The sequence below is a fragment of the Diorhabda sublineata genome, chromosome 7 (genome assembly GCF_026230105.1).
Source record: "Diorhabda sublineata isolate icDioSubl1.1 chromosome 7, icDioSubl1.1, whole genome shotgun sequence".
Lineage (NCBI taxonomy): Eukaryota > Metazoa > Arthropoda > Insecta > Coleoptera > Chrysomelidae > Diorhabda > Diorhabda sublineata.
The window spans coordinates 13,334,034-13,348,980 of NC_079480.1; the positions used below are offsets into that span (position 1 = coordinate 13,334,034).

A 14,947-nucleotide genomic window follows, 5' to 3' on the forward strand; every position below is an offset into this window, starting at 1 on the left:
AAATTTTTTTGTGTAGACGTCCCTCCAGCGGACATTCATTCCCAATTGTGTGTGGTTTATGGAAAAAACTGTATGAATGTGCAACATATGCGCAAATAGTCCAGAGTCTTCAAATATGGACGTACAGACGACCATGACGAACAACGTTATCTCCGACCATCGTTTTCGAACGAAGTGATTTCAAAAATATAAATAGCACTGCTAAAAGGTAATGACGACTTGAGACCTCAGCAAGATAATTCTTGATGTCAACAAGCCCTGCATTCATAATATTTTAAAAAACGTACGGAAACGGCCCCTCAATGATTATCATCCTTGAATTAAAGAAACAATTAAGAGGGGATACTTCACAATCGACGAATAGCTAAACGAAGAGAAGAGATAAGCTATCATCGTGGCGTGGCGTGGAGTTGTACGACTCAGGCATAAAGATGATACACCGCATGCAAAAATTCATCTAATCGGCGAATATGTGGAAAAATAGGAGAGAGTATAAGCTTTCCAAACATGAATTTATTCTAAACCATTCATTATAAACCTTATTTGGGCAACTTCGTCTATGGCCTTCCGGGAATTTTGGCGATGGCTCTTATATAAACGATTTAGCTCGTCTTTTACCACACCATAATACGTAGAAGATTTCCGATCTAACGTTTGGTTATTTCGTTGTCTTTACGATCCTCCAGCTCCAGTATTAATGCCACTGTGACTTTATTACGGCCATCCAGAATGTTTAGAGCAGAGAAGCGATTTGCTTCAACGCTTCCCTCCGAGTGGTTACTTCCTTACCTGGTATATAAGTTATATTTTGTGATTGTTACACCAAACAATTAATTACGTGAAAATGTCAGATTAACCGAAATCGTGGGCTTAGTAGAGAAGAGTTAAGTGGATGAGATACTTGGCGAGATAACATTCGGAGAAATGATCATACACTTTGAAAACATAGTAAATCCCCGACATTCACAGGATGTAAGGTTAAAAACATTGGATGAGAACAGCACCTAAAGACAATCATGAAAAATAAATAAGTTTATAAGATTTCTATATTTATTCTGGTTGGCTAGCTCTTTACAACGCTTACCAAACCTACCAGTCGAGAATGTTATATAATGGTCGTTTTTTTTTTCAACCTCCGAATGACTATAAACCAAAAACAAGTTCATATAAAACAATAAATTTATTACCAAAAGTTTTATAGAGTTAAGGTTACTTTTCAATAAAATCACTAAACAGATTAAGACAGTTTCATAATTCTGGACAAGTTTTTCAATGTCCTCCAAAGAATTTAAATGATCAATGTTTTCGTGAAAATATTGGTTTATTTGGAAACTAGCTACGTTTTATATAATTTACCACAGGGTACTACAGCCATGCGTGGGCTTTGTCCTTTACAACAATAAACCTCCATAGTATTCTAACCCTTCGATCACCATCCTTGATTCGCATAGTTTGAAGATCACTCGTGACTATATTTGTATTTTACCAAATCAATGGATTCTTCGATCTTTGATGGAGCGAACAATGTCTTGGTTTTGTAGTATGTCGCTTATCTAAGAGTTCCTTTCATGAAGAACTTTCCCACTTTCAGGCTTCCGTATACTTCCATGGTGACTCTTCTTTCGAATTTTCTTTTAATGAATAAGAGTTCGAAGACGTGACGTTTAAAGTTTGTTCTTTAGTAGATTCAGATTTACATAGGTTTAATGAAGTGAACAATGCCTTTGTTTTGTAGAATATAGCTCATCTAACAGTTATATTTGATTCTTCGGTCATTCTCCACTTTCATGCATCTGTATACTTTCCTGATGACTTTTCTTAATCCTTTTTTGTCGTACTCTATCAACGTCTTTATGAGATTATTGCGAAAATAAGAATTTTGTAGATCTGCATTTCGGCGATGTGTTCCTGAAGTTTGTTCTTCAGTAGACTCACATTTACATTATTGTCTATCAAACTCCCCAAGGTACTTGAAGGTTTTTATCCCCTTAAAGGTTCGGTTTTCTATTGCAAAGTCTACTGTGTTGGAAGGTCATATACTATCATCATATCTTCTAACAACTCTACCAAGCTAGTTCTGCTTCTTGATGTCAGTGTAATGTTATCAGCATGGAAACACATTTGCACCCAATTGGTTAAATATTGTACCCCGTTGGTCAAAATGCTTTATGGAAGAGTGAAGAGTAGTTATAAACCCCTTTATTTATCTTCAATGGGTTACTAAGTTGATAATCTATTTTAACTAGCTCTTTTGAATCTTCTATACCTATACATCATTACACTGTCTGACGCGCGTCTCGATAACCAAGCTATTGTCTTCAGAGACTGAAGGTAAACTAAACAGTCTCTGAAGACGATAACTTGGTTATCGAGACGCGCGTCAGACAGTGTAGTCGTGAGTGTTGGTGTAGTGGTAGTGTAAACAGTGTGTTCAGTATGAATATGATCAATGGTTCGAGAAATTCGAACTTAATCATTATCATCTTTCTAGGCACTTCTAGGTTTTCAAGTGCTACTTTCACTTTAGATCTGTTGATGTTATCAAAAACTTGTTTAAAATCGATGGGGATGTGGATGTCATGTTCGTTACATTTCTCCATTACCTGACGTGAAACAATCATTTGGTCAGATATACTTCTGTCTGTAATTCTCCGATTTCAATTTTAGACACCCATTTCAGTCTATTGTTTAATATAGAGGTTAGGACTTTATAGCCAATCTTTAACTAGATGTTTCAATAACTATCTTAGTTTATTTTGTAATTCTTCTTTTCTATTGGATACAGCACGTCAATATCATATTTTCTACGCCATCTCTTCCATAGTTCAACAACTCCTCCGCTATAACATTGTCATGTCTGAATTTGTTCAGCAGTTTTTGTATTAAAAGTTGGACTTGATGATCAATAACGGCAACTATGTTAACGTGGCGGTAGCACAACGCAGACTGAAGTCCAAAGTTCGATCCTAGCGACATCTCTCCGACTGGCTCCGTACCAGTTATTCATTTGATCCTTAGACAAGAAAAAAGATTTCTATAATCAAAGATTTGATCTAAGATTCATATCCATGCTAACGCTGTAGATGCGCGGCCGTTTGAAAATTGGCTTGCGCGGGATATTTGAAAATTCATTCACAATTTCGCGGGAAATTTGAAAATAACTCGAGTAATTTTAAATACTCGAAGCTAGTTGTCGCTTCAAATTGTAAATGAAATAAATACCTGAAATTAACATGCTGTTTAAATGAAGTATTTTGTAAAATATTTTGGTTTCATTTACAATTTATGTGATAACCAGGTCCGACCATCTAAATTTCACAATTAAATGGCTGAAGTCCTTATGTGGGCAAATGTATAGTCGTCTACAGCGCATATCCACGTCTTACTGTATATAATAAGCTATCAAAGATTGACAAAAAAAAAACGACCTGCTTATAATTTTCATATTAATATGTGTTAAGCTTAAAAAGTTGTATTGTTTTGCTTATTTTGTGTTATTTTGCTTTATTTAGAAACCGTTATTCGTTGCGTGAAGAAGAGGCTATCATAATAAACACAATTGGCATGTCATTGATTGCTCTAGCTATAATCATAAGTTACATTCTCCAAAGGGAGGAGTTTCGTTTCAGAGCGCACATTCTGATACGTTCAGGAGATCTCTAAAATTGGAAAGGATGCTCAATAATAAATTTGTAGCTTTTATTGTGTATATGAATGTTCAAAATGCGAAAAACAAAAGATCTACATTATAGAACTGATTAATCTATATAAGTCATCTTTAGTACGTTTGAGGTCATCATCATCAAGTGATTTCAAATCAAAATAAAAGGAAAGGGGGCACTGGGCAGATTTCTGAAATAAATAGGATTAATAGGGCAGCTTGTTTTTGAATGAGCTTTGAATTTTTTAATAGTTTATTATCTGAATCCCCAGTACATCTTCCGCTAATTGCTACTCCTTTGATACTGCGTTTTCCTTGTAAAATTTAATTCTCAAGTTTCTCTTCAAACTCTGGACTAAAGACAGTTCTTCAGTACTTCTTCGTTAGCTCTAGCATTTGAGGATGTTGAATGCCTTTTGCATGTTGGTCATGGCTTTTCTGAATTTGATTTGGTCAAATAAATTTTTGTATCACTACTTTAACAAAAAGAAATCGATATGGAAATTTTAAAATTTTTGAAAACTCGTTTTATGGGTCTAATTTGGACAAAGTGGTTTTGTACAATTTAATTTGGTTGAAAATAGGCTTTTCTAAAATTACTGTGCCCAGAAAAAGGTTTTTTCAAAATTAGTATGATCGAAAATGGCTCTTTTTAGTTTTTTTAGTTAAAAAGAGCTTTTCTGCTATTAGTTCACTCAAAAATTTTCTTTTTTGAGTTAAATTTTTGATTTTGGATTTTATATGTGCAACATTGGCAGAAATTGTGTATTTTGGCAAAAAATTTGGGTATTCTAAGTTAACTTACCAGAGAACTGCTACTCTGAGATTAGTTTGACCAAAACGTTGCTTTTCTGAGTTTAATTTAATCTGAACTTTGTTTTTCTGAATGAATCTTTTCAGATATTGGTCTAAAATTGATTATAAATAATTCATTTTGTCTGAAAATTTTTTATCTGGGAGTGATTCATTCAAAAATTTGCTTTTCTGAATTTAATTTAGTCGACGAATCGCTTTTCTAGATTAAAATTTTCTAAAAAATGGGCTCTTTTTGGTTTACTATGTGAAAAATGGTCATAATTGTATTTTCTAAGAACAGTTTGGTCAAAAATTGAACTCAAGTGATTCAATTTGTCTAAGAATTAGTTAGAAATTGTCGTTTCTAAAATCACTCTGGTCAAAAATTGCCAATTCTCAATTACTATTTGTCAGCTCCTCTGAGAATAATCCAATCAAAATGTTGCTTTTTTGAGTCCAATCTAGTCGAAGAATTGCTTTTCTAGATTGAACTTTTTCAAAAAATGGATTCTTTTTGGTTTACAATGTGATAAATGGCAAATATTTTATATTCTAAGCACAGTTTGGTTCAAATTAGATTTTAAGCTCAATTTGATCAAAAATTGGCATTTCGTGGTAAGGGTTGGCTGTGAATTAGCTATAAATTGGCGTTTCAAAAGTCAATTTGATCAAAAATCGGCTATTCTGAGCTAATTTGGTCAGAGAATAGCTCCTCTGAGAATCATTAGGGGTCAAAAAGTTTTTTCTGAATTCAATTAGTCCAAAAATTGCTTTTCTATACAGAAATTTCTAAAATTTGTAAATGTAAAAAATACCCAATATTCTATTTGATCAAAAGTGGGTTTTTGTAGTTCAACTTGGATGAGAATCAGTCAGAAATTGGCGTTTCAAAAATCATAGGAAAGGCTTTGATAATCATTCACAATTTAAGACTGGTCTGGAGATCGTCGATAGTTTAGCTTGTCTTTAGACATATGTTAAAAGAGTTGTGAAAAGTTTAGGACAAATTGCGTCACCTTGTCGAACGCCCTTTTCGATTCTGCAATAATTTTGACGGTGGTAGTTTCTAATTGATGTATTTGAACATAAAAACCTTCAAAAAAGTTTTTTGGCGCTCCTAAAATCGTTTTAAAAACAAACTGTATTCAGATCTAATCCTCATTCCCTTAAATTGTTTACAAATTCTTTTTCAACGTGATAAATAATCAGTAACTAATATTAGCTTAACAATTATTTAAATATAATAAATAAAATAATGACTGCCTAATATTTGATCTTTTGTTTTTGGTATAAAGTGTAAGTGGGTTGGTTTGAGCTTTATAAATTCCTTGGAGTAAATTTTTTGCATTGTTTTGTGATTTGATTTAATGCTAGAATATTTTTGTTAGAAAATTGCAGCATAACTAGCTTCTTTTACTATGTAACGAGATAATATGATATGCATGATGTATCACGAGTTATGCTTCGATGCTTCTTATCTAAGAGGTACTTGAATAATCAATTTTAGATTACCTCAATGTGGAAAATCTACGGGCAGATTCGGATTTTGAATAAACCAAATGAAACTTGAATTTGTCGATTTATATTTAAAAAATGTTGAAGTCTCAGGATAGAATACAGTTACCAAATTAGTCTTACTCAGATTGGATTGGTCAGAAATAGATTTTTAAGTTAAATTATTTTGTAAAAAATTGGTTTTTAACTTTAATTTGGTCAACAAATGGCTTATTTAAATTCAAGTTGGTAACGAACAAGTTTTTGCCATTTTAATCAGGTTTCTAGTGAAATTTCTGAAAAAAATGGCTTTTTGTTTTTGTTTAATTGGGCGTCAAATTTGATCAAAAATATGTTCAACTTAGTCATAAATTGCTTTTTTCTTTAAATTTGTAAAAAATTGGCATTTTTTGAGTTTATTTTTGTTCCAATTATTATTTTCCTAATTCAATTGAGTGGAAAATACTGAAATTTCTTCTTTACTTAGGCTTTTCTAAGTTAAATTGGATCGAAAATTAGCTATTTCGACGTTAATTTGGTCACCACTTGGCTCTTTAGAGATTAATTTGGTCAAAATCTTGGTCGAAAATTGGATTTTTTCAGTTTGATCAGACCTCTTTTTAGTCATAAAATGTCTATTGTGAATGTAATTCGATCAAAAATTGGCTGTTTTGAATTGGGTTTGGCTAGAAATAATTTTGTCAACAATACGCTTTTCTTAATTGAACTTAGTCACAAATTGAATTTTTCAGTTTCATCAGGCTTTTCTTGGTAAAATTTGGTTGCTATTTTGAGTTTAATTTCGTCAAAAATAGGCTTTTTGAATTTATTTTAGTCAGAAATATGCTTTTCTTAGTGAACATTAATCACAAATAGGATTTTTTCAGTTTCATCCAGCTTTTCTTGGTAAGGTTAGGTTAGAAATTGGCTTATTTGGAGTCAAATTTTTTCAATAATTGGCTATTGTTTAATTTGGTCAAAAATTGGTGTTTTGAATTTGGTTTGGCTAGAAATAAGCTTTTCTTAGTAAAATTTAATCACAAATAGGACGTTTCCAGTTTTATCAAGCTTTTCTTGGTTGGGTGAGGTTAGAAATTGGCTTATTTTGAGTTAAATTTGGTCAATAATTGGCTATTTTGAGTTTAATTTTCTAAACAATAGCTTTTCTTAATTCTTAATTTTGTTACAAATTTTTCAGTTTCATCCTTTTCTTGGTGAAATTTGGTTACAAATCTCTCTATTTTGAGTTTCATTTGGTCAAAAATAAGCATTTGAATTTAGTTTGATCAGAAATATACTTATCTAAAATTTAATACCAAATAGGATTTTTTCAATTTCATCAAGCTTTTTTTGGTTAAATTTGATCATAAATTGGCTTATTTTGAGTTAATTTTAATCAAAAATTACCTTTTTTGAACAAATTTAACTGAGAAAAGCCTAATTAGACCAAAAAAATTATTTTGCGACCAGGTTGAACTAAGAAAAACATATTTTTGACAACATTAATCTTACAAAGGCATTTTTTACAGATATGTTGTAGTTTCACGAAAAAAAACGTTTATAATGACAAATTTTGACCTTCGAGTAATAGGTCGCGAGATATTTGCGAAAAACTAATTTTCCTGACCTTTCAACTTTTTTAGTCGACACGATTCAATGTCGATTTATCACATCTTCATGACACTAAGAATTTTTTCCCAAATTGGTGATTAAAATCCCTAAAATGACTGCATTACTTACTGATGTTCATTGAAAATATTGTATTGAAGTTAGATAGATTTCATTTGGTTAGTTCATTCTTCTTTTTCCTGTCACTGGTTCTATATAATTCCACAGTTATCGAATATTCTGGAAGTATTCTGTTTACGTTCGAAGAATATTCGCGAAAATGAAAAATGTAAAATTTTATAAACCTCCATTTTTTTTATAAATAATGATCCCTATTTACTCCAAGGGATCATTTTAACCGTATAGTTTTATGTGTATGTATGTATAGCTCTGTTTTTTTGTTATTTTTATTCTTACACGTTAGTTGTGTAAATATTTTCCATTATTATTATATTTTTATAATTTTTTTCCTGATATTTTCCCCTTGTACAGAATATTTTATCAAAATATAAAGTATCTTATGAAACATTTGAACTATTTGTTTACCTATAAAGGTAATCTTCGTAACCATGTAAACATACCCTTAAAACAACTGTTTAATGTAAACAAATGAAAATAATCTTCGTTGTATACCATGGTTGTTTTCAAACGTCAAAATGACAGGCTGATTGAACGCCTTTCGATCGGCAGCTACATAAAAGAATTCTTCGAACGTTCGAATGTGAAATGTCTAATATAACAAAACAAAATTTGTTCTTTTTCTCATCGTTTTGTCTATAAATTGAAGTAGATTGAAATTAGGGATACCGGATTTAAAGTTGCCATTAGAGGCGATGGTGTAAAGTGAAGTTTCCGAATTTTTATATCACATTTTCACAAAACAAGCGAATAGTTTGGTCAAAACATTGGATTGTGAAATGTAATTCCGCTGAATATTGACTTTTCTGAACTTAATTTGGTGTAGTTCAATTTAGTAGAAAAATCTTTCAGCTCTTTTTAAATTACGCTGTTTATAAACGGATTGTAATGACCCTAAATAAATCAATAAATTGTTGTTTCAAATCTAATTTAGACAAAAATTGGCATTTCTTAATTCAATTTAGACGATAACTGTCTTTTTTCTGTTAAATTTAGTCCAAAATGATTTTTCTAAGTCTAACTTATCCAAAAATTGGCATTCTTAATTAAATTTAAACGATAAATGTCTTTTTTCTCTTATATTTAGACGAAATTGCGTTTTTTGAATCTAATTTGGTCAAAAATTTGCTTATTTGCTTATAGTTAGGCCTTAAATTACATATTCTGATCCTCACTCGTTCAAAGAAATGTTTTTCCAAGTTTCCAATGCTTAATTACATTGACTATTAATTGTGTAGTCAAAAATGGCTTTTCTTTATTTTGTATAATCAACAAATGTTTCTTTTCTGCATTAATCTGGTCTAAAAAGGATTTTGTAACCAAAATTGGTCAAAAATTTACTTGTCTGAAATTAGTTTGGCCAAAAGCTAGCTTTTATGATTTTATTTTGATTAAAAAATGATTTTTCCAAGTCTAATTTAATCAAAATCTGGTTTTTCTCAATTTAATTTAGTCAAAAACTGTCTTTTCTGCATTAACTTTGGTCCAAAATGGCTTTTGCGAATTTAATTTGGTCAAAAATTGTTTGGAGTTTAATATTATTAAATAAGCTTTTGTTGGTCTAATATAGTCAGAAAATGGTTTTTATAAAGTTAATCTATTAAGAAGAAGGGATTCCACCATTTCTAAGTTCAATTTATTACAAAATTGGATTGTCTACACTTAATTCCTGCAAGAAGTTGCTTTTCTAAGTTATGTTTGGTTAAAATTCTTTTTCCAGGTCTAATTTGGTCAAAAATTGGCGCTTTTTGTCTAGAATTGGAAAAAAAAAGACTGTTCAATGTTCAGTTTTCTGAAAAAACTTTCTTTTTTAAATTCAAATTGTTCAGAAGTTGAGTGTCTGTAGATTAGTTAAAAATTGGCTATTCGAGATTAAAAAATGCCACCCTACATTCACTAGACTACTTTTGGGTCTTCCTACATTTTCGAAAATTCTCAACTGTCTTTCTTCAATTATTGTGTCTATAAACTTTATTTTTATATTGACTGTTATAATTTCATTGCTAATTTCGTCTCATCTTAATTCCTTTTCATCTGGTACTTTTTTCTGCCCTACAATACAAGTACAAAAACCATTTAAAAAAAATAGATAATGAATAAAGAAGATGAAATATTCATTAAAATTACATTTGCATGATATTATTCGCATAAAATTGGGCAACTGCTTGCAATATGTGAATATAACAATTTGTAAATATTTAACCCTCAACTAACCCTATTTCAGAGACACTTACTCGGATTGGCAAGAAGAAGGTATCGTCATTAACGCGTTGGGGATGGTACTGGTAGCGCTTGGTATCCTAATATCGTACGCTGTACGTAGTCCAACCCTCAAGGGCGACACTAGAATGACCATTACTGAAAGGTTGTAGGAAAAGGCGCCATCTAGCGCCAAAGTCTCGGATGTAAACGCAACATCAGAACCGGAACGGTTCTGAATCCAACGATAATTTTTAGGTTAAATTAAATAGTGCATGTCTAGTTAATTAGTATCTTCGATTGCCAATACATATTCTGACTAACCCCCGTATATGTTGATAATACACGCTTTTTTTGTATATATGGGGAAGTGCCGGGAGAACAACTAACATTGGTTTAGGGCGGTTTATATATGACTAACTATCCCTTAAAAAGTGTTCAATTGTGCGATTTTTCTAACGAAATTTGTATACAATTTTGAGGAAAATTTAGAAAACGTAGAATTGAAAATACTGCAGCGTGAATTTCCAATGTGACTGCTAAATATTTATGCCAAAATGTCGATGTAACTTTAGTAGAAGTAATAGATGGTAAGTGTAGTAATATTGATAATTATTGCGTCCATTCAAAATTTGATATTTTTATTAAAATTAGAAAAATGTTGCATTTATTGAAAAAATTTTTTTATATTTGTTTCCCTCACTCAGAAACTAATTAAAATGACCGAAATACATGTAACTTCAATTTATGTTTTTTTTGTTTAAAATATTTCTGGCTTAAAGCGAATAGAGGATAGTTTTTAATACTTTTACCTCAAGCTTTTCAAATTTATTTATTAAAATCTGTATTTTTTTGACATATTAGATGGCACCAAACTTTATATTCAATATCTTATAGGACAAAATATCTTTTTACAAAAAAAAAACATAAAAACTATGGGAACAACAGCCGAAAGTGTGTTTCGATGAATATCAAAATGCATCAGAAACAATTTTAAAGATTTCATTAGAATAGCAAAAATTATTGCTGATTAGTTTCATTGCTCAAGCAGAATTTCATGAAAAATGACATTAAAATAGCAAAGATTTCGTTAATATAAAATTTCAAATGATTCTTTTCGGGTAAACTTTTTGTTGATTGATTCCCAAAATGTAAATGCCTTTTCGCTTTGTCGAGTTTTTTTAATTATATTTTATTAAGTCAACAAACAAAACAATTGACCATTTTTTTAACAAATATGTCAATCTAGAAATTATTGTTGGTTCTGTATTTATCTTACCAAATGGTACTAAAGCACGTGGTGGCCCTTAGTCTTTTCAACAACGTGCTTCCACGTCACTATTATAGTTGGAGATCTTTCAATCAAAAATAGTTTTAAGACATATTGTAGTTTAATTTGTTTGATTTCATTTAGCCAACAAATGTCTTTTGTGCATTAAACATGGTCCAAAATGGCTTCTGTAAATGTAATTGAATCAAAAAATGCCTTCTCTGAAATTAGTTTGGCCAGAAATTGACTTTTCTAATTATATTTGGTCTGAATTTGGCCTTTTTTAGTTAAACTCAGTCAACAAATATCTCTTCTGAGTTTAATTCGGTCAATAATGACTTTTCCCAGATTAATTTTATCAAATGTACTTTTCTTGGTCCAATTTATTCGAAAAATCATTCTTATAAGGTTAATTTATATAAAAAAAAAGGTCTCCACACAATTTAATTCAGTCAAGAATGGCTTTTGTAAGTCTAATTTCGTCAAAAACTGTCTTTTCTGCATTAAAATGGCTTTTGTAAGTGTAATTTGACGAAAACTTAGTTTCTTTGACATTAGTTTGGCCAGAAATTGGGTTTTCTGATGTCAATTCGATAAAAAATTGTTTTTCCAAGTTATATTTGGTGTGAAATTAGCTTTTCAATTTTCTGAACTTAATTTATTAGAAAAAGGTCTCCAAACAATTCAGTCAGAAATAGCTTTTGGTCTAATTTGGTCAAAAATTGGAATTTGTCTTGCAAATTGGTTAAAGTCCAGCTTTCATTTTCGCATTTTAATTTTTCTGATTATCTTGGTTTTCCTTATATTTAACTTGCTCTTAAGGGATTTTTGATTGGCAAATTTTCCCAACTTAATTATACTCTAATAACATCATTTGTTATTTTTTGTTTTCCATCAATCCCTCATCTTCAGATATAACACCACCCATCTAACCACTTCAACTTATTGACTCCAATGACTATATCTTCGATTTTTTTATTGGTAAAATATGCTTCACTTGTTTATCCTTTGTTATTCATCCATCCATCACCTTCAGTTATTATCATCTACCTTAACCTCTTTGGCAATTTCTTCCTAGTGGTGGATGGCATCCTTTCATTTCTCTTTTCTCAGCACGTGACTAAATCAAGTCAAACATTGGAACTTATTGAATTTTATTATGTCTTCTCCATTGAGTATATCTTCGATTTTGAAAATCCTTAATATCTTCTTTCAAATACTCGTTATTTTCATTAAGTCTGGCTTGGTTAAAGTCCAACTTTTACTTCCAAATTCTGATTATTGTTTCATAGACTTTCATCTTGGTTTTCTTTGTAGTCAACTCGCTTTTAAGGGAATCTGTATTAGCAAAACTTTATTCTTTCTTTGTCTACCTTTGTACCTGATGGCATCACTTGATTTCCCTTTGTTATTTACAACCTCACTAAAATTCCTTTTATTTTATTGTGCCATAAGCAGGTTTTATGTTCATATTACCGATTTATAATTAAATAAAAAGTTAAATTAGTTCTTAAAAGAACTGAGTTTAATAATAAATACACGTTCAACTCAAAAATGCGTTAAAAACATCACGGTAAACAAAGCCCACGTCAAATTCAATCTTTAATGCTGTAATTTATTCACGTTATCTCAATTATATTGTTGTCTCTTTTTACTGTCAATTTAAAGAAACGCATGTCTTGTAGTTGGTCTTGCGAAGAAAACTATCAATTTTTGGTTATTATATTGTATTGTGCCATAGGGAATTATTTCTTAAATAAACAAACACAAATTTTCCAAAAAAGAAACAATTTGCAAAATTTTTTGCTATCTTAATATAAAGTTAACATTATCATTATTTCTCAGCTGATTCTTTGACAACTAATTAGCAACAAATTTCTCGATTTCAAACTATTTTAGATCGCAGTATACACTAAAAAAATATGAGATTCAAATTTTGAAATGGCTCCAAGTATAGTGACATTCCTGGTAGTGGTAAATGTCAAAATTTTTTACCGTTTGGGCTTAAAAATTGATCATATTAGTAGACCAGTCCAGTCGTTTGCTTTGATTTGATTTTATTGAAAATGATTTTTTTGCAAATACATTTTTTAATCATTTCGTAAATAAGTCGATCAAAGTATTAAGATGCATCAAATATTTGAAATAGTCGTGAAATCTGTCATCAGTCATCGACATTTTGAATATTCGATGATCTTCTAGTATAAATTTTATACTAAACGTTGTAATCAAATAAATTCAGCTCAAAAAAAGCAAGTAATCAAATAATACTCGGTGTATGTGTGTTAGTATGTAGTTATATACATAATAAAAGAAGTTCAAAGTTTACGACACCCCTTTGTAACTTCTTTTGAAAGTAATGTTAAAAAATATGTCGTTTCTATTATAATTAATGATTTTTTATAAATTAAGAGTCTATATAAGGACATTACGAAACTATGGGACCCACAAAAACAGACTTTGCGTTCCTGTGTCACATCGTCCTGTATCTACGAGTGTCGCGAAACTAAATCCGGTGACTTTTCGTTTGATTCATCCCGTGGTTTCCGTTTTCACGTTAAAATATTTTATATCTTTTGATGTTTCTTCAAATATAAGTATATACATATATAATTAGAGATTATTTTTATCGAATAATATATTAAAGTACAATTTATTTAAAGGACCAATTTTAGAATTATATTGTTCGTTGCATTATTTGTTATATGATATAATCTACATTACTTTTATGTTATTTAATATATTCCAGTTATTGATATGTAGAAGTATTGTAAGTTTTAATAAATGTATTCTCAAGTTGTCCTTTTGTCCTTTTATTTCAACTAACCTAAAGTAGAAACGAAGGATGCCTTCCATCACGTGACTAATACAAACTGGTCTGCATGAAAAAAGAGAGAAATTTTTTTATTATTAAAAAATTGTTACAATTTGTAGACAAAAGCTTGTAGAAACAAAAACAATCATAAAAATAAATAAAGATACAAATATAATAAAATTTCAATAGGAACTGCGATATAGTGTTAGTAGTAATAAATCCGGCATTATATTGACATATACGCAGGCGCAGTATAAATTTAAATAAGGGAAATTTTATTAAAGTTACTGCTAGACTTAAGTTACGTAGGAATAAAGCCAAGCTGCTCAACCCCAGACCCGCGGGCCACAGGAATCTTAAGTGGCCCGCGCAAGTGTGATTTAAAAGTATGCATCAAATTCAAAAATCCCTCGGCGCACATTAAGGATCCAGTAGTACGCTTCATAAATTACATACGTGCAAAAGCTCTTAACAGACGTCAATTCGGGCTATTATTTGAAGAAGTCAGAGAATACGGAGAGTTACAACTGTATTGTGCTGTGCATGGCTTTCAAGGGACATCATGTTGAAACATTTCTTCAACTTGCGAGAACAGGTGTCGCAATTTTTAGAGCAGAAAGGGGCTTACCATTCGAAGTTGATTTACTGAAGAATACATCCTGGTTGAGAGATCTTGCATTCCTTGTTGACATTACGAATTACCTCAATATTTTGAATCTAAAATTACAGGGTAAAGAGTGTTCACTTCGGACTATGTTTAATTTGATAAGCAAAATTGAACCTGTTTTAAATTAGCTCTCTTCCCCACACTTAAACATTTGAAAGAGGAGCGCAATATTGTTTCTGTTAATAACTCTAAATACTAATCTAAAATTAAATGCTTATCACAGTTATTTGAGAGATTTCGAGAGTAAAAAACAAAATGTACAAATTTTTATAAATATTTTCGTAGTAAGTTTGGCTGAAA

General features: G+C 30.6%; 1 protein-coding gene across 9 annotated transcripts in view; it reads left to right on the forward strand.

The window, feature by feature from the left end:
• Window positions 1–13,967, forward strand: part of LOC130446232 (plasma membrane ascorbate-dependent reductase CYBRD1-like) — an 85,510-nt gene extending 71,543 nt beyond the window's left edge. For 5 of the 9 annotated variants that reach the window (XM_056782338.1, XM_056782341.1, XM_056782346.1 and 2 more), the window contains one exon: window positions 3,513–8,088. In XM_056782338.1, coding sequence (XP_056638316.1) covers window positions 3,513–3,663 — 151 coding nt within the window. In that variant the 3' untranslated portion in view covers window positions 3,664–8,088. Of the gene's footprint in view, window positions 1–3,512; window positions 8,089–9,920 lie in introns of those variants that run through there. The other 4 variants (XM_056782339.1, XM_056782347.1, XM_056782345.1 and 1 more) reach the window with 1 other exon arrangement.
• Window positions 13,968–14,947: the final 980 nt, after the last annotated feature.